Source organism: Harpia harpyja, chromosome 21 (assembly GCF_026419915.1).
Source record: "Harpia harpyja isolate bHarHar1 chromosome 21, bHarHar1 primary haplotype, whole genome shotgun sequence".
Lineage (NCBI taxonomy): Eukaryota > Metazoa > Chordata > Aves > Accipitriformes > Accipitridae > Harpia > Harpia harpyja.
Genome location: NC_068960.1, coordinates 1108615 through 1135133, shown reverse-complemented (window position 1 = coordinate 1135133; position 26519 = coordinate 1108615). Strand labels below are relative to the sequence as shown.

At 40.1% G+C, this 26519-nt stretch overlaps 1 protein-coding gene across 9 annotated transcripts in view; it reads left to right on the top strand.

Moving 5' to 3' along the window:
- RBBP6 (RB binding protein 6, ubiquitin ligase) overlaps window positions 1–19255 on the top strand; it is a 32175-nt gene extending 12920 nt beyond the window's left edge. For 4 of the 9 annotated variants that reach the window (XM_052773490.1, XM_052773489.1, XM_052773495.1 and 1 more), the window contains 14 exons: window positions 3100–3144; window positions 5543–5631; window positions 5745–5841; window positions 6623–6762; window positions 7663–7835; window positions 8595–8698; window positions 9126–9481; window positions 10569–10665; window positions 10746–10824; window positions 10917–10974; window positions 12114–12479; window positions 12837–12938; window positions 14375–16123; window positions 17262–19255. In XM_052773490.1, coding sequence (XP_052629450.1) covers window positions 3100–3144; window positions 5543–5631; window positions 5745–5841; window positions 6623–6762; window positions 7663–7835; window positions 8595–8698; window positions 9126–9481; window positions 10569–10665; window positions 10746–10824; window positions 10917–10974; window positions 12114–12479; window positions 12837–12938; window positions 14375–16123; window positions 17262–18831 — 5025 coding nt within the window. In that variant the 3' untranslated portion in view covers window positions 18832–19255. The remainder of the gene's footprint in view (window positions 1–3099; window positions 3145–5542; window positions 5632–5744; window positions 5842–6622; window positions 6763–7662; window positions 7836–8594; window positions 8699–9125; window positions 9482–10568; window positions 10666–10745; window positions 10825–10916; window positions 10975–12113; window positions 12480–12836; window positions 12939–14374; window positions 16124–17261) is intronic. The other 5 variants (XM_052773493.1, XM_052773492.1, XM_052773497.1 and 2 more) reach the window with 2 other exon arrangements.
- The last annotated feature ends 7264 nt before the right edge of the window (window positions 19256–26519 follow it).

Here is a 26519-nt window from a genome sequence, read left to right as displayed (position 1 = left end):
GGCATGTCTGTATTACATTTCTAAGTAGCATCTCACCATAAGCTAACATAGATGTCTCAAAGAAAAAAAAAAAAAAAAAAAGAAAAAAAAAAGGAAAAATCCTGGAGTGGGAGGGAATACTTAGTGTTAGTTAGAACTAAAGTGAATGAAAGGCAAAGCAAAAACATTCCCTTCTTGTTTGCTCCAATTGTACCTGATTTGGGTTATGGGTAGCCATAGGGTGGAAGCCTTGCATCTGTCTTTACAAGTCCTCTCTCTCTCACTGTAAAAGCACTGCAGCCTCAGGTGCTTCTAGTGTTGGAGACACAATTAGCTTTATTCTTAAAGCTAACTCAGGTCTTGGTCTGAAGTGTGGGGGTTTTGTTTGGGTTTTTTTTTTTAAATACACATATTTATATATTTCAAAGCAGAATCTGGATCTTAGTGTGGTAGGAATAAATCACTGGAAAGCTTGCCAATTATTGTTGAACAGTAAAGCAGCAAAATTAAAATTAGTTAAGATTTTTTTTTTAAAGAATGCACGAAAGCTTATACTTTGAATATTTCTTCTTTTTCTTGCTCTTATGCTGTCATTCTGCAGTTGCAAATTTGTGCTGCTGTCCTACTGTTACTACAGCCAAAGCAAGGAAGTGGATCCTTTTTGTTTTCATATTACTATTTCAGTAACTGCAAGGATCTCTAGTTGCTATTTGTCCTTAGAGGCTGCAGAAATGCAAAGAGTCATGCCCATTGTTTTAGCGCCGTCAAGGACAGCTGTGACCCTTCCTGGCTGAATTTTTAGTTTAGCCAGGCTATCTCATTTTAGGAAGCCACTGTAATTTAAATGTAGCACTCCAGCAGTGAGATTAGCCTTTTCCTCCTATTTTCTGTCCCCTTTCCCACTTGCTTTATGTTAGTTTCTGTTTAGTCTTCTGCATGCGATGGGAGTTAATACATTGACTGTTGATTCTGGGGTTTGGGGGGGGGGGGGTGTTGGTTTGTGGTTTTTTGCTTGGTTTTTTTTCTTCTGCAGTATTATCTTAGGGTTGTATACAAGTTTCATGGAGATATTGTTTCTACTTGACTGATTTGAGGGACTGGCAGGAAATACTTCAGTAGAAATTTAAAGGGAAAAAAAAAGACACAAGAATGCAGGATCATTGGAAGATGGCCCTTGGGCAAACATACTAAATAGTACATTAATTATCCATTTGCTGCTTTTGATAACTCTTTAGTAGAAAGGAGTGCTATCACCTCCTTTAAGAAATTAGACTGTTGCCTGCAGGTCATATAACAACTGCTTCCTAAAGAAATACAAGAGCTAATGAATAGTTCATTAGCTGTTATGTTTCAGTGACTGGTCAATACTAGACTGTTTAATGTTAGGCTCCAATAGAAAGCTTTCCTTATTTCTTGTTTGCTTCTGAAAAACTACAAACTGATAGTGGTTGTGCCTGCCATGAGAGAACATAGGCCTGTTTTTCCACATGTAAAAAAGAGTGGCATATGGAGCACGAAGCTTCAAAATACTTGATCAGACTTCCTTTTTAACAGAACTAGGTACAAAATGTTCTGAAAAGAAGGAAAGTTGAATCTTCTGGTAAGACTTGCAACAGAAAGAAGGTCTCTTTTTCCAGATCTGGGTGTTCCTCTCCAAAGGCACATTTTCAAGAACTTTTTAGTTACTAATACAGTAATGTGGTATGTGCTTTCCTAAACCTATAGAGAAGGAATGATTAACTGGAGTGAGGAATCATCTTCTGCATGTAGGTATTTTTTCCCCAGAGTCTGCTAAAAGTACTCCCTTGAATTTTTCTACTACATGAGGTAATAAAGGACAAGAGCTTTTTCCAAGGGCGGGCTTTAATCTCTCTTCTGATCAATTTAGTGACCTCTTGAGGAGAGCTGTTCAGTTTACATTGAGAAATGTTATTCTACATTTTTGAGCAATTAAGACATAATAAGCAGTGATTCGAGTGTCTTTCTAATGAAGTTTTGCTAGTGTAAGCTTAACTGCTGCTTGTGGCATAATATAATTCAATATACTGGAAAAGGAACTAGATAAGTTACCCTTTTTACTTGTGGAAAAACTGCACTTCAGTATTAGTTCTCAATAAACCCTGCAGTCCATTACTAACTAGTGGCCTGGGGACTTCATTCCTGCAAGCTGTTCCAGTAGGCAGCTGGGAGGGAGGAATATGGGTGCAATGGAGAAAAAAATTACAGGATTGTGCTCTGAATCCATGTTTTCATCATAAGAGTGTGCTTTACACTTTCTTGCTTTTGTTCATTTACTACTGGGCTGCTATTAAAAATTGGTTTTGGTCTGGTAGCAAGGAAAATATTAAATTCTCACACTTCCCAAACTAATTTGGATAGTATGGCCTGTGGTCTAATAAAATACAAGAAATCAGTTTTCTCAATTTTTATAGGCTAATCTGTCATGATAAACACCTTTATTTAAATAATTTAAGCAGTTGGGTTTTTTTAGACAAAGTGGTGGGTTACTTTTATGGCTGATGTTTTAGATTGGTGTTTTTGTTTGGGTTTTGTGGGGTATGGTGAGTTCGGTGTTTTTAAACTTACTGACAGGAGGGGCAGAATTCCTGTTTCATGGCTGATAAGCCTGTGCTTTATTCTGACAGGCAGCTACTGTGTTCATAAAAGCATAACCATGTGCATTTATAAATGATGAGACATTAACTGATTAATTTACAAACTAAACTGAAAATAAGTTTCCTGTAGTGATGCTTCCTTCTCAAATAAACTTAAATATTTTTTTAAAATCCTTTTTAGCTAAAAATTGACAGCTTCCTTACCCCTTTGACTTTAAAGCAGTTGTGAGCATTTGACCAGGGCCCCCTCTCTGAGATATTCTGGAGCAATAAGTTGATCTCGAGCGGGTTTGGTTATTTTAGTTTCTTACTAATCATAGGCACTCTCTTAAGCTGTCATAGGTTTGGACTTTGTTTTGAATAAAACCAAATTACACTAGGTTGGAAATGCCTCTTTCAGTGACACTCAGAGGATATAGTGCAGACTTTCAGACTACAGTAGAGGTTAACGATTGCTATGTTTTGATTGTAGAACTTGAATATGTGTTTAATTTTTTGTGAACAGATTGATGACTCTTCTGCATCTATTTCTCTGGCCCAGCTTACTAAGGTATATATATATTCTTGTCAAATACTTTTTAAAAAAAAAAAAAGTGTTTGCTTCCTATTTTTAAATTTATACTGTGATCTATAGGTGGATAACTGTTGTAATTTGAACAAAACTTTAATTCAATTTTTAATAATTTAAAGTATCTATTTTAACTTTAAAATGTGTGTATATCTTGATACTATCCTGTAAAGAGTAGTTCCCAGTTTGGGAAGATAGAAGGGGAGTACCTTATCAGCCTCAACATAATGTTGCAGTATTACTCATCTTCAAGACACAAAGAAGAAGCACTTCAGAAGCTGTTTACCGTTTTTCATACCTTTTGTTAATTTTGCGTTGGAAACTAACACAATTTTTACAGAAGAATTTAATTGGCTGTAAGTTATGGACATTCCAGGGGGGGTTTGCAACAGCCAAAATAGAAGCGTTTCTGTAACATGGACAATTGCATGGCTATTTTTGAATTTCTAGTCATTATAGTTACAGATTCATTCTTTGAATGCTGCACAGTTTCGTAAATTGTAGTATATATATAGTGGACAACACAATCTAATTTGTTTGAACGCAGACTGTGTAAATTGTGTAAATGTACCTAATTGTTTATAGGAATATACCAATGTGTATGTGTGGCATATTGGCAGATGTGACCTTCTGAAACTGTTGTAATGCCATGTTTTGCTATGGAACTGCTTGCATTTTTTGCTCAACAATGTGTAACCTTTGTCTGGGAAAGCACTAGTGATTGCACTTTGTGAAAAGGTGTAGTGCTAGCCAATTAAATTACTAGTCTTTAAAGTTACAAAGATTAGAGAAGGCAGGGCCTAATGCAGAGTAGCTAGTTCTTTCTTCTGAAAATAAAGGCTGGAGTTCATTTCCAAGAAAGAGAAATCTCTTCCCACTGCTAACTTCTTCCCTCTCTCACTGCAGATATTAAATTGTGTACATTTGGCCAAAAAAAAAAAAAATTTGGAAGGTAACCACCAAAATAAATTGGTCTCCATTAGTGCTGTCCCTAAACGTGTCCTTGGTTCTGTAAACTCATGTGAAGTTTTACTCTTAAAATGTGAAAAACTGTCCAAGTGGTGTACACATTTAAGCTTTCAAGAAAATTTAAATATTTCAGAAAAATACAGGAACATAACTTAGAGCAGCTCAAAACTGTTACTTTAACATCTTTAGTGCAGACTGGCTTAGCATGGAGGCAATGTGTTAACAGTTTTCTGTTTTACTATTACTATGTATTAAATGCCATATTTGAATTTTGGTCTATTCCTACTAATGTTTTGTGGTTTTTTTGATGTGTTTTGTAAACCGTTTGGGTTCAAACAAATTAGTCAAGTATTTGTAAAGTTTTCTGTAAATGTTAATGGAAATGATTTCATAGATGTTGATCTGGATTATGTTACTGTTGAGAAAAAACTGTGTATATGAAACGACCATTTAATAAAATGTTGAAACTAGTTGGTTGCTTTTGTGAATGAATGCATATGAAAACAAAAACATGAGTGGTTGATCTGAATGATAGGTGCTTGAAGGTCCAAGTAATTTGCAGTCACTCCCTTAGACCCTGCTTGTATCTGGACTAGTGTGTAATAAAAATGTTTCAACAAATACTACTTAAAAAAAATCAGTTGGCTTCAATAATTTGAAGATCTAGTTCTGCATAAGGCTTATATTACAATTTGCATGTTAAAAGGACACAGTCAACTGGAAAAAACTGCAGGTTGTCCTTACTGTTGTTAAATCACTTAACATAAAGAAGTTATTAGGGGGGGGATCATGTCATTTGGACCACCTACAGCACATGATGGTCAAATTTCTACTGAAAAGAATCTTTTGTCTTGCTGAGGACTTATAAAAAAAGCTTGATTCCCTTTAATGCTTCTGTGTCATAAGCTGAATTTCAGCAAGCAAAACCAACTTCCCCAACTCTCAAGTTGTGTGTCCTTTTAATGCTGCAAAATGTAAATAATGATACTTGCATACATCTTTCTCAATTAAATGTACAGTGGATATCTTCTCCTTCAAATAGTCTGGAGCTTAAAAATCAGTTTAAAAATACTGGATAATGTATTTTTTCTGCACATAGCTTCAGTCCACTTTGAAGAAAATTGGATTGGTTACACAAGTCTTTCTGTAAGGTACAAACAGAGCCTAAGGTTTTGAGTGCCCAAGAATGCTCTTTTCAAGTAGGTTAACAGGCACATAAACATCATGTAATGGCGTAAGGACTCCCCAGAACATCTTCAGGACAAATATATTTTATATAAGCAGCTGTTTTCATGCAACCTCAGCTAGCGTTGTGCTGCTCTTTACAGGATTGGATGAGTGGTGTTGTCTTTGGCTGTGTGGGCTTAAATGTGTTTCTAATGTGTGTGTCAAATAATTACCTGTTAAACAGACTGCCAATCTGGCTGAAGCCAATGCTTCTGAAGAAGATAAAATAAAAGCTATGATGACACAGTCTGGCCATGAATATGATCCAATCAAGTAAGTGTTGATAATGTCATATCTTTTCTTTGAAGATTATGAAAAAATTGTAGCTATGTTTAAGAAGAGACACACATGCATACCTTTTTCTTTTATCCCCAAAAAACTTCTAGTTACATGAAGAAACCCTTGGGTCCACCTCCACCATCGTATACTTGCTTTCGTTGTGGAAAACCTGGCCACTATATAAAGAACTGCCCAACAAATGGGGTAAGATTGTGGGGAACTTCTGGTGTTGCTTAAGTTTTTGATTTTTTTTTTTTTTTTACTGTGGCAGTTACTGAACAAATACATGAATATTCATATTAAGAATTGTTTCTCTTGGGGTGAAATACAGCGGTTATATGGCGGTGTTGCAAAGCCGTTCAAATTCAAGGGAAACCTGGAATTATAAATGTAAAATTTTCTTCTTTCTAGGTCATAGGTATTAAACATACCTATAGATTATTCTCTGTGAACTTTCCTGTATTTTTGGATATGTTTCAATATTATTGGAAATTTTTCTGACCCCATCTATTGAATATTTGCATGTTTAAATTACACAAGTCTTTGGTTGAGTACTAATGCTATTTAACATTAGTCACTGAATGTATATTCATGAGGTATGAATTCAGTCTTCATGTATAGATGGTGAATATAAGTTTCTCCAGTGACTGATTCAGAGCACTGAATTAAGCTGTCACTCTAAATTGCGCTTTGGAGGAGGAATGGGTTTGTGTCTCTTCTCTGACTGGATGGTGAGCTAAGGGATATGTCACCCTTAAGGAACCTGAAGTTAAGCCAAGGAATGTCTGTTGAGTTCAAAACACTGCTCAAGCCTTTGGAACGTCCTGGGTATATTCATTTAGGAAAATTAAGTATGTTAGTCAAGCAACCCTTACACTAGGTAAAAGGAAAGGATTAAAGGTTTTGCTGCTTAAAATAATAATTGAAATCTCATTTTAAGTGTGAGTCTTAAGATGAGGTATGTCTGCATTGCTTTTCTTAACAGGACAAAAATTTTGAGTCTGTTCCCAGAATTAAAAAGAGCACAGGAATTCCAAGGAGTTTCATGATGGAGGTGAAAGATCCCAATACAAAGGGTGCTATGTTGACAAACACTGGAAAATACGCAATACCAACTATTGATGCGTAAGTATGGAATTAATCGGACTGACCAAAAAGCGAACAAGAGAAAACGTGTAAATGCCTGAGTGGCAATGCAACCAAGTTGACCAGCATCTGTAATTACAGGAGAGGAATTATTGTATCTCAATCTTGAAATCTGTGATGCTTTCTAATATTAAAATAGGGTGGTCCTATTGTTCATACCCCTGGAAGTTGGTTAAACTTGTGGTATGCTAAGAATCTCTGTCTGCAAAACATTTCAGTAGTGTTTATAGTTTGAATCATTCTCTTTGAAAGCTTATTTTGCCTCTGCTTTATGTTTCAAAGGCTTCTTGCAAAATTTAACAAGTAGCTGTTGCACTGAGATTTCCTCCCCCTCTGACTTTTATCAAATCGCATGTGTGAAACAGACTGAAATTTTCCTGGTGCTGTAAACTAGAAAATACTACTGTGTGCTGAGAACAGTGGCTGTTTTAAAATGCAGTTGGTAGCACTTCTGTTTTTCTGTCATGGATCTCTTTTTGTAGAAGCTGTAATGTAGACGTCTTTCATTTATAAAATGTAATTACTAGGAGACTAGCTTTATCCTGAGCCTGCAATTTACATTTACCCTCTGGCAAAGGAGAGATGGGATTCACTTCATCTGATTTCTAGCTGTCAGAAAAATATTTTTCTAGTCTGAGCTAATTTCCTAGTTGATCCAATGAATGGGAGAGTTCTGCAGAAGGAACATTGTTCCCTCCTCCCTCTTCTAGTGTTGTGGCTTAGAAAAGTGGTTGAAACTAAATGCCTGTGTTTTAGAAGGCTAATGTGGAGAGAGAAGGATTCCATCTATTATCTTACTTTGATAAAATTGAAAGGTTGGAAAAGTTTCACTTTACCCATATTTAACTTTTTTCCTTTTCTTTCCCCACCCCCCTCCAGGGAAGCTTATGCTATAGGAAAGAAGGAAAAGCCTCCCTTTTTACCAGAGGAGCCGTCATCCTCCTCAGAAGAAGATGATCCTATTCCAGATGAGTTGCTATGTCTGATTTGTAAAGATATAATGACCGATGCAGTTGTTATTCCCTGCTGCGGAAACAGTTATTGTGACGAATGTAAGTGTTACTCCCATGTTTGTTAATTCAAAACACCAAATATGATCTTCTGAAAGCAGAAGTAGGGGATCATGAAATTGCTTTGTTACCAGTTCTATTTAATACTTAAATATACCCTGAATAGGAAAGGGCTCTTCTTGTATAAAGGAGGCGGGGGGGGGGGGGGAGGCAGAAAGCTTTCTTCCCTTCTTACATATCTAGTTAAATCCTCTTTACATGTGGAAGGATGAGTATGAGAAAAGTGCATAATTGTGCAGGTAATTACAGTATTAGATATTGATTGCATTTGGTTTGTCCACAGCCCTTTCTCTCATACAAAATTACATATCCAACTCTGGCGACTTACGGTGGTCTGCAACAAACGGATAGTTAGGCATTTAATCCACATTCTTCTCCCCAAGAGACTTGGTTAAAACCTTCAGAACTCAAACCTGCTAATTGTTTTTTAAAATGTGTTTAATTCATTAACCTTGAGGTTGTTGACTTCTCACTGTACTAGGTAGTGGAAAAAAGACTAGTTGAAACATCAAGACACAGCCTACTCTACATCTTCAAATGTTACAGTAGTAAAATATGAAAACTTTGAAAAATTTGCCACATACTAGAAATTTTTTACACTATTGAACATTTATAGTTTCATGCTCTCGGTTCAAGGCCATATTCACCCATTAATCGTATACATATTTTTATAATTTATTAGAACACAAAAATTTCCTTAGTTTGGCTAAAAACTATATTGATGATTCTAATTATTCACAGGTATTAGAACAGCATTACTGGAATCTGAGGAACATACATGCCCCACATGTCATCAGACAGATGTTTCTCCTGATGCTTTAATTGCCAATAAGTTCCTACGCCAGGTAACATGATTACTTTTGCATAAACTGTTTGTAAGAAAAGTCTATTTGTAAAAAGCTGAAAGGGAAGAAAATATTAATTTACCTTTCCTTAAGCAAAGCTAGATTGAATAAGGCTAAATTTACTTTACAAATACATTATCTGTTGTTACAGAAGCTTAGAACTCTTTAAAGACAATCTGGCAAATTCAGGTCACACTTTTGTTTAACATGATTGCCTCACTTTCAAATTTGGTGTTAACACTGAAGTACTTTAAATGCAGATACTCTATCAGGGTTTAATGTGATGTTTTCATATATCTGTATGTTGATTTATTTTAGGATTTAGCATTTACAGGAATACACAAGTAATTTTACGCTGTGGAGGCTTTTGTTTGTATGTGTACTGAAGTTTCATATTACCTTATTTTAAATGTTTTTCTGCCTCTAGGCTGTGAACAACTTCAAAAATGAAACTGGCTACACAAAAAGGCTCCGTAAGCAGATTCAGCAGCAACAGCAGCAGCAGCCACCACCGCCACCACCTCCACCACCACTCATGAGACAAACAATAACACGCAACCTGCAGCCTCTACTCCGGCCAACAATTTCCAGACAGCAGGATCCACTAATGATTCCATTAGCTTCTCTGGCTTCTCGTTCTGCTGCTGCTTTGTCATCGTTGGCCCCTGGTCAGTCATCTGTGGCAGCTGGGCTGCCAGTAAATCCGTCTTCTGTTGTTGTCTCCGACCTCCCTCCAGCAGTGTCCCTATCTCTCCGTGGTGAAAAGCCAGATGGACCTTTTCGGTAAGTAAATCTGTAGATCAACATGAATATGAAAGACACCAAAATGCTTACGTTAGATTCTTCCTCTTGAGCTTCTCAGCTAGCAATTTATATATCATTAGTGACAGTTCCGGATAATTGTGGAAGTTGTTTTTTGTTTTTACATTGAATGAGGACACTTTAAATTGGAAGTGTGCCTCATGCAAGAATTTTCTCAGAAGTATTTCTTGTTTGGTTCCCTTATCAGTCATTCAGTACAGGTTTACCCTAAAAGGGGAACTTTTTTTTCCCCAGGAGACGTTTGATTTTAAGTGGCTAGCAATTCCTAAAGTAACCATTTAGTTATGTCAAACCTTCTTGAGTGCATTAATTTCTGTTTAGTACTGAGGAAATAATATTTTCATAAAAATTGTAAAAGCACAATTATAGGTAAAATTGACCAAGTGTTTTCACATTACTTTTTTCCACAGTATTTCTATCATCAATATTATAAGTCGGTCATCCTCAGTAAAACACAGTGTAGTCAGTGATGCATAATAAACATTGAAACACTGTAAATTTGAAGTGTTTACAAACATGAAGGTCTAAGCTTGCAACCCAGTGAAGTCATACGAAAATACATTAAAAATGTATACTAGTGTTTAGGGCTTATATCCTTTCAACTTTATGCCTTGAATGCAAATAGCCACTCTGTCCAGAAGGCTGTCAGGCTCAGCTGTACCGTTGAATACAAAGGATCATAATTCAAAAGAGCCTCTAAGGCAGCCTCTGAACTAGCACATAAACATTTCCTAATAGAATTTCAGTTCTTGCATCTTCCAGAAATTCAGTGTGTGGCTTATAAGTACTCTAATCCTTTCAGGTGCAGCTAGCTTAATAAAATATTTTTCCAGTGAGCTTCCTCTTTAAATGCTAGTAGTCCAAATTGACTTCTCTTCAGTGCTTCATTTGGAATCAGCCAACTTCACGTTTGTGAATCTGGTGGAGATTATTTTTTAATTTTTTTTTTCCATTTACAGTAGTCAGCCTTTTCTCACATTGGACTTTACATTTCAAGTAGCACTTCAAAACAATGTTTGAATAATAAAAAATTGGTTTTTTGTTGTAGGGATGCTGATACTGTTATACCTCCTGCAGCTCTGGTGACTGCCGCTGAACTTTCTAAATCTTCCTCTCTGTCAATCAGCAGTTTGTTGGAAGAGAAGGTAAATTTTGTTTCAACACATGCAGTGATTCTTGTATTTTAGTAGAGCTTATTTGCTAACTGTTTGCATTTATTCACAAGGGCTATCAGGTTCCTGTACTAAGACAACCAGCATTACCAAGTCTTCTGGGCCCTCAAGGACAATCAATACCCACAACTGGTAAGTAAATGTAACTTTGGAATTCTTCTAAAAAAATGATCTTCAGATAAACTGAATTTTTTTTTTTCTTTTTCCTCTCCCCACTCCAAAAGGTCATCCGATGAGAGCCAGTACAATTCGCTCAGCAGGTGGCAGACCAGGCTGGGAACTGTAAGTATTCTACAGAAATTCAATATGTGACTACTGGTAACCGGTTAAATTAGGCCGTAACATATAACTTATTTCGTTACAAGTCAGCTGTTGTATAAGTATGCACAGGTAGTTGTGGAGAATACAAGTGGTAATTAATTTTTAAATGGCTTAATTTGAATTAGCTTTAACAAAGGGGGTCTCTGCTTGCAGTAGGATTATTTAAAATAAAACTCCAGTACATAATTGAGAAGAGGACTCTGAAAAATGAACACTTTTTGAGGAAACCATAATTACCTATAAAAATGAAATATAATTAAAAGATCAGATGGAAAGCCACCCTTTTGATTACTGGCTGAATAGGGCTGTAGAAATTGACTTCCCAATAGAAATCAGCCTCCAACATTCTTTCTTTAACAACTTGGTTGATACCGATTGAGCAAATTATTGGAAAAGTAAGTGCTGTTATTTTATGACAATTTTGAATTTCTTCAATTTAGTCATCTCAAACAGCCAAGCTGCTTTCTCTCAGTTTGAGAGAGAGGAGTCCATTTTATCTATTATCACAGTGTCAAGTTAGTCCTTCATTTTGGTATATATATGTTACAGATAGATTGTAAGGGTGCAGTATTGTGTTTATAAAAATCTTAAAGATAAATCAAAACCCAGGATCCATCCCACAGATTGCCTAAAATCTCAAATTCAGTAAGCAAGAAAATAACAATTCCAGGGACAAGAACAGGCCAAATACATCATCATGAGGCAGCAACATAGGAAGCGTATGTGGAACAAGTTAAAAGAAGTTTGAGAGATGAGTTAATCTGTGCAGTACTGTGAAGTATTAAGTGTATCAAGGAGTGGCAGAGGAGCAGTGGGCACATGGGAGATGTGAGTCTCTTGAGCACAGGCAGCCTCTACCCACAGTCGCAAAGCTGAGTATAAGGAGAGAAGACTGAGGGAGCTGTTGGGGGTGAGAATGTGGAAGGCAAGTATGAGGATCAAGAAATGAGCGTAGTCTCAAATGAGCAGGAAGCAGGGAGAAAAATGCCTAAGTTGAGAACAAGAAGTGCTCGCCAACATGCTCCCGCTTCATTCGCTTTCCTGTTTAACATCAGGGCAGAGTGTAACAAATGGTGACGCATGTTTTTGGGTTTCTTTAGAAGTTCAAATCGAGGACGCCCGCACAGTGAACGTACCCAAAGGACTCAGGCCCCAACACTACCAGCATCAACACCAGTCTTTGTGCCTGTGCCTCCACCTCCCTTGTATCCTCCACCACCCCATGCACTTCCTCTTCCACCGGGGGTACCACCACCACAGTTTCCTCCTCAGTTTCCACCTGGTCAGCCTCCATCTGCTGGGTACACTGTCCCCCCTCCAGGATATCCCCCAGCTCCTGCAAACATGTCATCAGCTTGGGTACCAACAGCAGTACCAACGGCTCATTCAAATACCATCCCAACGACACAAGCACCTCCTTTATCTAGGGAGGAGTTTTACAGAGAACAGCGGAGACTTAAAGAGGAGTAAGTATTTGACTCAATGAAGTTGCGTTGTTTTTCATTTTTGTATTTCGATAGCATATCGGACTGCAGTTACACTAAAGTGCATCTGACATAAGCAAAAATGACATAGTGTTTCTTCCAATATACTTTTTCATTGCAGATGGTAAACATGCAAAACTAAAACAAGACAAATGTAATTCTAAAACTTTCCCTAAAACTTGTAGGAATTCTAAACTGTTTTTGCTTAAATAGGATGTTCACCTTTTGCATTTGCATGCAGTATACATTTTCTCATATTGGCCATGTTTTGTTTCTTGATGTCTTTTTGTAATAAAGGTCAAACTATAATTGTAATAAAGGTCAAACTTATTTTAACAGGGAAAAGAAAAAGTCCAAACTTGATGAGTTTACAAATGATTTTGCTAAGGAATTGATGGAATATAAAAAGATTCAAAAGGAGCGTAGGCGTTCGTTTTCCAGGTAACTGCTTTACATGTCCGTAATGGAGAAGCAGATTGTCTAGAAGAATCAGGAGGAGTTCCACTCCACCTCTCTATCATTAGATGGATTGGATGATTCAAGGGATTAGCAGAGATAGGAGTTTCATATGTAGGTTACTAGCTCAAATATGTCAGAGATTACAGTTGACTGTTAGTTATAATTTGGCAGCAGTTGTTAAGGAACAGGTGTCTCTTTTGCTAAAGCTTCTCTGTAATGACATCCTTCACCTCCTGACAGCTGTGAAGGAGGCTAGAAACTGAATAGGTGTAGTTGCTGGATTTTCTGTGTCTCCCTATTCTGGTTGTAACCATTATCTCAAAGCTCTTCGGAGGACATATGTGAGAGAAATTGTCTTCATTTCCTCTTTTGTTTATCTCATGTGGGTACACGGAGAGACTTTAACGTGGACTGCAAACTGGTGGCTTTTGCTAGTATTTTGTTGGCATTGTTAAATTTTTCTTAGGAATTAAAAGATAAGACTTGTTTTTAAGGAAATCTTAAATTGGTAAAGGACTTTGAGAGGAGGAATGATGCTAAAGAACATATGCAGAATAATGTGAAATGGTTCTTTTAAAAAAAATTAAAACTTGTGAAGAAAAAACTCAGGGTAGCTGATGTTTTCTATCCTGAAAAATCACTTGGGCAGGAGTCTGAATAGCTCTCTATTAGTAATGCTGTCAGTATCTTTCCTAGAGTAATGGCATTGAGTCATATTACTAGAGGCTGAGTTCAGAAGCTTTTAGATACGATTTTCCTTGAAATGCAGTCACTAGCCTTGGTTAGAGCTAGAGGTACGAGCAAAATTTTGCTAGGACATCTGGCTAGAAGTGTTGATTAAATAGTACTGTATGTAAGATTGCAGTACAAGTATTTTGCATCCTATACAAATTGCCAAATAAGTAGTGAAGTTAAATAGACTAAGCTGGCATTTTAAAATTGAGCTTTACTGTCTTCAGGCTAAATTGTGTTCTCTTGATGATTGATGCTGCGCTGTAGCCATTAAGACTTGCTCTTTTTGCATCTTACTGCAACAAAAATGATTTGCACTGCATGTAGTTGCCGAGAAGTGAAAAATGTGTGTGTTCATGTACCAGTAGAGGCCAGTATACACCACCTTAAATCAATCAATAGCTATGGTAGTTCATGTGATAGAAGTGAGTGGAAATAGACTTACCCTTTCTGTATGTTTTTACACTAACAAAGCAGCAGCTGTTCTGTCTTGTAAGCAGAAACTTTTACGTGTTATCAAGTTCTTCAATTTGCAGTAGCATTATGTCAGCAGCTGAAAGAAGCTTTGACATAAGCATATGGAGAGGAAAAAAAACCAAACCAAATTTGGGAGGAAAAAAATTGGGGAGAGTGACTGTTTTGAATTAACTTCATTTATTTTTTTTGTGTTGTGTTTTTTTTTTAAGGTCCAAGTCTCCCTATAGTGCTTCATCTTACTCTAGAAGTTCGTATACCTACTCCAAGTCAAGATCAGGTTCTTCCCGCTCTCGCTCCTACTCTCGATCATTTAGTCGTTCCCATTCTCGTTCCTACTCACGATCGCCGCCATATCCAAGAAGAGGCAAAGGGAAGAGTCGTAACTATCGTTCTAGGTCAAGGTCACATGGTTATCACCGTTCAAGGTCAAGATCACCCCCATACAGAAGATACCATTCACGGTCAAGGTCTCCAGTATTTAGAGGCCAGTCTCCCACTAAACGGACTATACCTCAAGGGGAAGGAGAAAGGGAGTATTTTAACAGATACAGAGAAGTTCCACCATATGATATGAAAGCTTACTATGGCAGATCTGTTGACTTTAGAGATCCATTTGAAAAGGAAAGATACAGAGAATGGGAAAGGAACTATAGGGAATGGTATGAAAAGTTTTACAAGGGCTATGCTGTTGGTGCTCAACCTCGACCTCCAGTAAACAGAGAGAACTTTTCTCCAGATAGGTTTGGTCCACCTGGGACCAGACGAGAGAATTCACCATATGCTCGGGGACGTAGGGAGGATTATCCTGGTGGGCAGAGCCATAGAAATCGTAATATAGCTGGAAATTACCCTGAAAAACCTTCTGGAAGAGAGAGCCATGGTATCAAAGATCCTACAAAATCAAAAGAGAAGGAGGTGGAAAATCCACTGGGAGATGGCAAAGGAAATAAACATAAAAAACACCGAAAGAGAAGAAAAGGGGATGAGAACGAAGGATTTCCCAATACTGAGTTGTTAGAAGGTGCAAGAAAACCAAGAGAGCCAGTTACAGCAGAAGACGTTAAAACGGACACTCTGTTCATGCTCCCAAGCAGAGATGATGCCACCCCTGTGAGAGATGAGCCTATGGAAGCAGATTCTATTGCTTTCAAACCGGTGTCTGAAAAGGAGAAAAAAGAGAAGGATAAGCCAAAAGCAAAAATTGACAAGACAAAGCGGAAAGTAGAAGTGGCTGTTCCTCCTAAGAAAGACAATATAATAAAACCAGCTAAAACTTCCCAAGAGAAGGTGGACACCGATCGCGAAAAATCTCCACGAACGGAACCTCCTGTGAAAAAAGCAAAGGAGGAGTTGCCAAAGACAGACAGTGTTAAAACATCTTCCTCTCAAAAGGATGAGAAGGCTCTTGGTACCCCACGGAAAGTTCACCCCAAAGTGACAAAAGATCACCCAGAAACCAGACCAGCCAAGGAGGAAAAGGCAAAGAAAGACCATCCAAAAGAAACAAAGTCGGAGAAGCCCTCCAACAAAGATGACAAGTCAAAAAAACCTGCTGAAAAAAGCAAACCTTCTGATGCAAAACCTGAAAAAAGAAAAAGAAAAGCAGATGAAAAGGTTGATAAAGAACATGAAGCCACTTCCATAAAGGTCTCTAAACCAGAAACTGCTGAATCGAAAACATCGCCGAAGGGGAAGACTGAGCCTGATGGTGAAAAAGGAGAGCGAACTCCAGAAAAGGATAAATCTGCTTTTCTTAACAATCCTGCAAAAAAGATTAAACTTAACCGAGAAACTGGCAAAAAGATTGTGAGTGGAGAAAATGTGCCACCTGCAAAAGAACCTGTTGAGAAACCTGAGCCAAGCAGCAGCAAAGTTAAACAAGAAAAAGTGAAGGGAAAAGTGAGAAGAAAAGTAACAGCAGCTGATGGATCTAGTACCACTCTTGTAGATTACACCAGGTACCTCATAATTTCTTTTCATATTCTTTCTTTCCTCCTCTCCCCCTCCCAAACTGTAAAATTCTTTGTGGTGACTAAAGAAAGGAACAGCTAAATCTGTGCTAAATGAGTGAATAATCTGTGATCTTTCCTGTTAAACTGTACTTTGGTCAAAATCAAATTTTTTTTAATGAAAACAAGCAGTCTGTACTGCACAGAAAGCTAATAAGGTTAATTGACTGGTGACATGTTTGACCCTTACTTCTGGGACTTCCCCCCCCCCCTTCTTATTCATTACATGTTGACTCTGAGGTGTCCCCTCTATGTCTTCTTTCAAATCCAACTTGCTGCTAAAGGCAAGGTTAACAGACATGTCTATACCATGCAATGTTTTGCATTTTAAAAACTGCAAGGTACTGTAATGATATACTTTTGTCAGTATGACATGAAATTATATCTTGCAGAAATAGCAGCTTGGTTGCCAATATATTATACGGATTTTAGCGTTGAGCACAGTGCCATGTTGACACAGCTACGCTACTTCCAGCTCAGTGTCAACTTTTTTTGGCACCCACCTTGGAGATTTCTCTTCTATATTCCATTGTGTGATGTGGCAAGGGGGGAAGTGATTAGTGTGGAGCTGTTATTACTTACATTTCAGTGTCTAAAGAAGCAGGACTAAGCAAACTCAAGAATATTTGAGACATTGCTGGAGACTAAGACAGTGTCTTGATATTCTAAAAAGTTTTTAAAACATAGATTTTTCTAAAGAACAACACTGGGACATGAGGGTAAAACTTTGGTTGTATATACCTCTCCATAACTGCTTGCTTACATGTTGAGACAAGAATGTATATCTAATTTATCTGCCATTGGTAGAAATAGGACATGAAGGAATTACCAGATCAGATGGTCCCCAATCCGATAATCTTGTGTCTTTTTTAATTAAATGTGTAGTAGCAAGATACTAAATTAATTGATTGCTCATAATCTTAGCTAGTGGACTCATCCTTTCTCTTGTATGTTCCCTTAATTGAACATCTTTTGAAAAAATGCTGAAGATCTAAAATCGAAACAAAAGCCATTTTATAGAATGTTACAAAAGATGGCGATGCATGTATCTTACCCGTTACTAATGTATGCTTTTTTCCCCTCTTAGCACTAGTTCTACTGGAGGAAGCCCTGTTAGAAAGACTGAAGAAAAGCCAGATACAAAACGAACTGTCATTAAGACCATGGAGGAGTATAATAATGATATAACAGCTCCTGCTGAAGATGTCATTATTATGATCCAGGTCCCTCAGTCAAAGTGGGATAAAGATGACTTTGAGTCTGAAGAGGAAGACATTAAATCTACCCAGGTGCCCGCAAACGTAGGAAAACCTGCTAGTGTTATAAAAAATGTGAGTGTTAAGCCACCAAACCCTGTAAAACACAATGAAAAAGAGACGGAGCCTTTGGAGAAAACACAGAAAACTACAAAAGAGGTGAGTTATGAAAGCTCCCAGCATGATGCAAAAAGTTCAAAAAGTTCTGTGTCGAATGAAAAAGGAAAAACCAAAGACCGGGATCATTCTTTGTCAGACAAGGACACTTCTGAGAAGAGAAAGAGCAGTGTTCAGCCAGAAAAAGACCATTCAGAACGTGCAACTGAACAAGGAAATGGAAAAAATATTTCTCAATCTTCCAAAGACAGCAGATCTTCAGAGAAACACGATACTGGCCGTGGATCCACTGCTAAAGACTTTACTCCTAACCGAGACAAAAAATCTGACCATGATGGCAACAGAGATCATTCTAGTTCCAAGCGTAGAGATGAAAAGAGTGAATTAGCAAGGAGAAAAGACTCCCCTTCTCGAAACAGAGAATCTATATCAGTACAGAAAAGTAAGCCAAGAGACGAACGAGCAGAGCCGTCCAAAAAGGGCACTGGAGATGCCAAAAGGAGCAGCTACAGTCCTGCGTGTGAGCGGAAGCAGTCTGATCACAAAGCTGCTCACGATTCCAAGCGTACATTGGAGGAACACAAACCTCTAGATAAAAATTCAGGAAAAGAGAAAGAGAAGCATGTACCAGAAGTAAAGAGCAATAAAGAGAAAGAGCCGGCTGGTAATAAACCACCTTTGAGACAAGAATCGCCAGATGTAAAAAATGAGAAAGAGAGCGTGACAGGACAAAACGATAAAAGTGTTGTCAAGCCCAAGCCTCAGGTAAGCAGCTCCTCACGGCTCTCTTCTGATCTAACTCGAGAGACTGATGAGGCTGCGTTTGTACCAGACTACAATGAAAGTGACAGTGAGAGTAATGTATCTGCAAAAGATGAGGAAGCTGCGGGAAAAAATCCTAAAGAACCGAAAGAAAAGGCTGTTGACAAGGTGAAAGAGGATACAGCAGCACCTGCTGCAGTTGACCAGCCTGAAGCAAGCCGAAGTCAAAGTCAGAGCAGTCCCAGTGTTAGCCGCAGCCGTAGTCAAAGCCCTTCTGAGAGTCAGACTCGAAGCCACAGCAGCAGTGCCAGCTCAGGAGAGAGTCAAGACAGTAAGAAAAAGAAAAAGAAAAAAGAGAAGAAGAAGCACAAGAAGCATAAGAAACACAAGAAGCATAAGAAACACATTGGAAATGAAACGGAATTGGAAAAGAGCCAAAAACACAAACACAAGAAGAAAAAATCGAAGAAGAGCAAAGATAAAGAGAAAGATGACCAAAAAGTGAAATCTGTCACTACATAGAATGACAGATAATAAAAAAATGACTTAATTCCTAAGTCATCTGTATTAAATTTTGTTAAAATGTAAACGAATTCAAGCGTTGTAAATAATGACATGAAAGACCCTGTGCTGCACTTAAAATATTGCTGCTTGATTATTTGATTTTTACATCAGAGCTTTATAAAAGTGAACATTTTGTACAGAATTGTGAGTTGTGACCGTGTAACATGAAAGGTTTTGCTGGGGCATCTTATTTTTAACCACCGTTAATTAGTTTGGGTGGAGTTTACTGTACTGTGAAAATTTTCACATTTGAATTTTTTTTTTAATTGCCTGGCAGAAGAAGCTGGTATCAGTTATAAAATATCAGCAGAATGATTTGCAGAATACATTACAGCCCTGTTATGTCACTTTTTGATTACAATAAAAAGTTTTCAGTAAACTATCCAATGTGATGAGATTTCCAGTGATAGCTGAACATTAGCAGAGAAAAGAGTAGTGACAGAAAAAAGCTACCTGTAAAAGCTTGCTGGTAGCTAACATCTATGAAAAATAGCATATCAACGGGTTTAGTTTTGAAGAGAATGGCAGGACTTCAGATCTTTTCAACTGATGCAATGTGGGGAGGTACTGCCGCCAAGAGGTGCACTTTTTTCATGTGCCAAGTGGACTTGTTTTTATATTGTAAAAGGTAGTATATGGCCTCAAAAATATAGCCACTATTAACAGCTGGTACTGACTATTTTAAACCAATGTTAGATAGTAAGCTGTCACATTTCAACATTGTTCCAGTTTGTTTAGAAAGCTGTTGTCATTTGCCAGCAAACATTTACACATATACTTTAAGATGCCCTGTAATCTGTATTTTCTCTCAACGATGCTGATCACCAAGATGTTTGTGTTTTTTAAATAGAAGCTTTATTATTAGTATTTTCATACAGTGGTGCCACATGATACACAACTAACCCTTCCATTAAATGTGGGGTTCAGCAGATGAGTTTTGCAGAAGGGGGCCCACTAGAAAGGCAGGCTTCTGCTTTGAACGATGACAGGAAAGCTAGAAAATGCCAGTTTAATTAGCTTGATATTTTTAAGACAGGCATAATTTAAACAAACAAAAAAAACCAGTGGCAGTGGTGGGTGTTGCTCAAGTGTCAGAAAGCCAGCATAGTAAGAGATACTTCTCATTGTGCATTAAGGGCGTAACAACCTAATTCAGTAGTGAAAGCCCTCGACTGTTTGGCTATGGGATTTGCCCCCAAAGAGTTCTGTTTCAAAGTATGATAAATTAAAGCAGCATTTCAGGGCTTTCTGCTTGCGGAGACTATTTTGTTCAAAAAGTGTCGTTGTTTATAGGTACCGTTGCTGGGGTATTTAGCAGTACAGAAATAGTAAAATAATAATAATTCATCTTGCTTTTCAATGGGGTGACTATCACACTTTAAATATTGGGTTAGAGACTGAGCATCCGGTACTTCTGATGGTTAAAACAAGAACAAACCAGAATTAGTACTGGATTTCACTTCAGTAGTTTGCACCTTTTCATGTCAAGGCATTCTTGATGGATTTCAGGTGTTTTCTGCAGAAGGTAAAGCAGGCTTTCTGGTTAAGCTACTGAAATTTTTACTTCCCAGAATCAAAAAGCACAGGTCTGTAATAGTCGTTAAATGTGCTCATCCAGTGTTTCCTACGTCTGGTCCAGGGAACTGGTATTGCCAAAGAGAACACCAGGTGTATGGGAAGGTAAAGCAGCCTCAGACTCTTCCTTTGCATAGTGTGCTCCTGATGGTGAGGCTATGGAAAACACAAGATTTATTTTGCACCATTCTCTGTTCCGTTGGCCTAACAAAATGCAGAAAATTTAGGACTCGGTGAAATGGGATTCTTACTTGAGTTGGAATGTATTAAGTATGCTTTATTATCAAGGTTCAGGCTAATTAGTAAACTTGCATAGGAGTCAAATTTTGGAAGTTTATGGAATAGCTCTATAAAAACAGGCAAAATTGTGTATTTTTATATAACTTTGTGCTGAAAAAGCTGTAGTCAATGCCTGTCTTAAAGCTCAGTTAAACTCCTCTGTTTTCAGAGCGCTATAGCAGTATTACTGATGATTTTCAGTCTCCTGTGAATTTAGTTTGCACATGGAGTTTCTTCTGATAACTTTTTTCCAAGTTTTTTGAGCTGAAGACACCTGGAATGCAGTTATGCTCAGGCCTGAGTAGGTGATTTTTACTGACAGTCGTGCAGAAGTCTGGCTGAATTTCTGAAGTTTTTATGCAGTGCCTCCAGTAGTGTGAAGGGATGTATCTGAATAGGGCGCTCTGGGCCAGGGTAAATGCTCCTGGAACACATCTGACTTCAGGTGGTGAAATCCAGTGAAGATGATTTTACCACAGTGAAGGCAGGCATGCTTACAGAGCAAAGTAGGTTTTGACTGTTGCTCAGCCGTAAGAAACAGGTTGAGTCAGTGACTAAATTTCGTTATGTTCCTTCTGGAACAATACTGCTTTGTCATCTGCTAAAGGTAAGTGTGGTCCATTCCACAGAAACGATCACAGATCCCTGTATCTGTCTTCAGAGAACCCTTGGGCCAATGTACCTTATCTCCCATCTTCAGGTGAGGCTGAATGTGTCTGAGCAGTTTGAACATACTGAGAGGCAGCAACTCTCAAGCTGGAAAAGCTCAGGCAGGAAAGAAGGCGGTTTGAAAATCTAAGTGGAAATGACCAAACAGAAAAGTAACCCAAAGTGGGTGTGTGAGAGACTCATAGGTTATCATCCACAACTCTGAAATAAAGGAGCTGTGTGAAAAAGAAGACAAGGGCATAAGGTGCAGGGTAATGTCATGCATGGATAGAGGACATGAAATTAATTTGTGTTAAAACCCCTAGTAATTGTTTTGCATTTTAAAAGTAAAGGCCAGGAAGGAAAGGCTGATATCCATTGTTCAATGAGGGAGAAGAAACAGTGGTTGAAACGGTAGTGGCAAATACACTTTTGCTTAGTCTTCACCAGAAAAGGTTGATTGTAACCAGCTTTAGGGAAATTTGGTTTAGTAAAATACAAGGATCATGGGCTAAAGGAAGGAGTTTGTTAAACAACATTGAGATAAAACTTCTTGAATAGTAAGGGTGCTTGCCAAAGTGCTTTTTCTAAACAGAGATGGTGTTATGTCCCAGATGACTTGTCCCTACCTTCCAAGGGGAAAAGAATTGGAATGCATTTACCTGTTGTGGTAATAGCAATCCAAATTTGGCTGAATATGTTCTAGTGTATAAACACACAGGAGAGAACAGGGTGAAGAACGGTGATTATCACACTGAGGGACAGGAGTCGGACCCGGCCCTGTCCACAAACCCTGGTTGTGGGAGCGCGGGGTGGAAATCGGAGCTGTGCCGCAGATGAGAACTGGCCGTGGGGACGGTGTGCCTCACGGCTGCCTCGGGCACGAACGCTCCAGCCCATTTACACGGGCTCCTTGGAAAATGGAGGTGAAGCTGCTTCGTGTTGAAACGCATCTGTGAGGGGGGTGACAGTGCCCGTGGTTTATATAATGCCTCGTAATGGTTGGGCTTGCTGAGGCAGTTGGAGGGCCAGGGTGCGTTCCCTCAGCCCGAAGCTTCGCAGCCGGGTCGCTCCCTAGGAATGAGGCTTGCGGAGCTGGGGGAGCATGCGTTGGGACGCTTCGTGGAGCCAGGATGAATCCCGGGCTTTGTCGTGGAAGAGTTGAGCCTGAGGTGCAGGAGGGGAAACTTGGGGTAGACATCAATACGGATGCTCCGGAAGGATGGTGAAGGGCTGGGCTGGATTCCGCTGGTGCCTGCAGACCCCGCTGCGCTGAGCAGGAGGCAGAAGTACACTGGGAGGTCTGGGAGTTCAACCCAGCACAGGGAGAAGGGGGTTGTGTGAGCTGAATTCTTGATAGCTTCTGCCAACTGCTTTTTCTGATTAGAAACGGATTTTGTAGGTGTGATTATGAAGAGGGTGGTGGCAGTTTTGTCAGTTGTTGGTGTAGGTTGTACTGTCTGATGGGAAACCGTGAAAGAAGGAAAGGGTGGGTTAGGGGAGGTGCTGAAGGAAGCGTAAGGGTTCCTTCCTTACAGGTGATGGAGGCAAATGCGCTGGGTGTCTGATCTGCCCCAGGACAAAAAATGAAACGGGTAATTTTGAGTCTATGACTGATTTTTCAGCATCACTGAAAAAGAAATGGTAATGTGCAAAATCCCAAACCGCCACAGTTAGCAAGGAGAACTAACAGAGAGGCTCCACGGTACTTGCACTGCAGTTTGAGTAGCTGAAAGACCAGAAGAATGCTGTTCTTTTCTGTCGGTCCTCAGTTCCCTGTAAGCTGCAAAGGCAGACCCTGACACCGGGAATAGGTTACAAAGAGGGTCTGAGTCCACAAAATCTTTCCATTTGCTCTGGGTAAGAGGCGTCTGGCTATTGGGGGTTTGATGGACCTCGCAGTACCCTGTGGCATGTCACCATCCAGGTAGGTCACCATAGTTAAAGGCACTATTGTGTATTCTTTAGTATCTTTTAGGCTTTCTTAAATAGCAAAAGCAGTGCATACCCATCCTGTCTGTGTAATGATCTCCACCCTAAAGGGGTTAGACATGCAGGTAACCCTGCTCATAATCTTTGATCAAATACTGGTTTTTGGGGAAGGAGGGAAATAGAGATTAACTTCCGCACGCAGCCTGGTATCTTCCAAGTCTGTAGTGTTTGTTACTGAACTTTTTTTTAAGTTCCTGACTAAACCTAAATGCCAGGCCGAAAGCACAGCTTTTAAAAAAATGGTTGCCAAATTGCTGCTTGTATTCTTGCCTAGCAAGCTGAGGGGCTCGGTTTTTTGAGGCTGGGGTTTATATTGAAATGGGATCAACTGAGATTGGCTTTTTGCATCGTTTCCTATGGAATCCAGTTCCAGGGCAGAATTTTAATATAAAGTAACACACCGTGAGCTTAGCTGTCCACTTGGCACGGATCCTGCATGAATCTAGCAGTGCTCAAGCCGTTCTATCTGCAAACCTGGCTGGAGCAGGACACGGGGCTGGCGATGGGGCAGCTCTGGGGCACGATGGCTCGTGGGCAGGTTGGTCGGGCACAGCTGGCCGGGGAGCGGGGCCGGGTCGGGGCAGCGATCGCACCCCGGGGTTGCTGTAGCATCGGTGGCGGGTGAGGAGGGGACCTGGCAGGGAAGGTCACCTCCTCGTGGGCAGCAGCCCATCGCAGGGGGAGGCAGCCGCTGCCCCCCAGGTTCAGTTAACAGGTCAGGGAGAGAAAGCAAAGGCAGCCCAAGGTTGAAGGAGGCAACACCTCTGAATGAGACTAATTAAAAGGAAGAGCTAATCAAGGCCTGGAGCTTTCAGGAGTCCCGCTGGGCTGGGGGATGCTGGGTGAACTGGTGGGGGAGCACACCTTTCGGGGGAAGGAGGCTCCCTAATTAAAAAGGGAGAGCGGCGCTCGGCGGTGGGGGCTGGTGGAAGCTATTAGGGCTCTGCCGGCTTTGGGAGCACCATTCTCGCGGAGCCGCTCTGCCGTGTGTGATGGCAGCGAGGGTCCCGCTGGGGCAGGGGAGTGGAGCCGGACTCCTGCCTGGGGCTGATGAGCAATTAACTCGTTCAAGAAACAGGCAGTAAAGCTCATGACCAGTTGGAGGACAGATTCACCTCAAAACGGGTAATCCAGGGCTTCCACAGGGGAAGCTGGGCTCTGGCTGGGAGGGTTGGCCGGGGGTGGCTGTGGGGTACCAGTCCCCGGGAGGTCCGGCTGGGCTGGCAGCAAGGGGTGTGGAGCTGGGGCAAAGCTCTTGTCCCAGCCCTGTAGGGAGGGCTGGTGGGGACGTGGCAGCCCTGACCCCCACCCCGGCTTGTTTTTGGGGCCCCACCGCCCCTGGGGATGAGGCTGGGGTGCAAAAGCCAAGGGGCTGCCCCGTCACACTGCTCAGCTCCTTAATTATGGCCTGTGGTTTAAGAGGTGACCCACTCAGGCATGGTCCCCATTTCTGGCTGGGGAAGCAGCCCCCTACCCATGGCCAGTGGGGAGCTGGGGGGGCTGGGGGTCCCTCTGCTCCCTCCGCATGTCTGGGTGCTCGCCCTGGCCCCGAGTTCCTCCGCTCCCGGCGTGGACTGTTCCTACCCGAACGAAAACCAACTTGTGATCACGCGATGGAACGGGTTTTGCAAACGGAAGGTGTTGGTTTTGCCAGCTCCAACGCCGATCTCGCCCGTCCAGCCAAACGCAGCCTTCTCCCACCCTGCCAGGCTGCAGCTCTGCCCACACTCACAAATGAAAAATTCTGCTGATATTACCTGTGATCAGTCTCTGGAGCTGGGAAAATTCACTGGAAGAAGTTAGTGATTTTGAACTGAAGTTAAAAATTGCAAACACAAAGTTCTGTGTTTGGGAAATTTTGGGGCTTTTCCCATTTGCTGTTTAATTTCTAAGTTATTTAGCCCCATTTACAGCCGTGTAATTGCATTGTGTGAGCGATTCATGGGTTTGCAGAATTCCTCTGTGGAGGTAACAACAGAAATCTCTGCAGCTTTGTGAAGGCTGCTCTAATCTGCCTGGGCAGAGTCAGCCCCTGAAATGCTTATGCCTATAGGGTGAGCGTGTAAGATCCTTATTTTCTTGTAAGTCTTGCTTTGCAAATAATTAAGTTAGGATTTTTGTTGCAATTTACATTTCAATTGGAATCTAAGCCAGTACTTTAAATTGTTTTTACAGACCTGGACAAAATATTGCTGAGCTAGGTTTTAATATTTTTTTGTAATACAATTTTCAGCAACAATATTGATTAAATCTTTTGTGATAATGTCAGAGAATCAAATACATAAAAAATAGGAGGAACAGCTCAGACTTTCCCATTCCCACACTGCCCCGAGAGGGGCAAGTATTGAATGCATGTTAGCCTGTAACTTCAGAAAGGATGCGGTCTGTATTTCCAATTATGAATGCCACATCTCATTTTCTATTTCACGTATCTGTTTCTATTGTCCAGACCATCCTCCTCCACAACCCCCATTGGTGTGCTCAAATTATTGGTAAATATAATCTGATAGGAAATATTTTATGGAGATAACACCTCCTCCTTATCACTGTTTATTTTCTACTGCAGCTGTGGTCCTTGCAGATGGGCTGCAGTCTGTACAATGTGCTCTTACACCTGAAATGTGTATTTACCTTTATCTGTTCCTCTCTAGCTGAAAAATACATTACACGTGAGGGCAGAATAAAATAATCATAGAATCATAGAATAGTTTGGGTTGGAAGGGACCTTTAAAGGTCTTCTAGTCCAACCCCCCTGCAATGAGCAAGGACATCTTCAACTAGATCAGGTTGCTCAGAGCCCCATCCAACCTGACCTTGAATGTTTCCAGGGATGGGGCATTGACCACCTCTCTGGGCAACCTGTGCCAGTGTCTCGCCACACTCACAGTAAAGAATTTCTTCCTTATATCTAGTCTACCCTCTTCTAGTTTAAAACCATTACCCCTTGTCCTATTGTTACAGGCCCTACTAAAAACTTTGTCCTCATCTTTCTTATGAGACCCCTTTAAGTACTGAAAGGCCGCAATAAGGTCTCCCCAGAGCTTTCTCTTCTCCAGGCTGAACAACCGCAACTCTCAGCCTTTCTTCATAGCAGAGGTGTTCCAGCCCTCTGATCCTTTTTGTGTCCCTCCTCTGGACCTGCTCCAACAGGT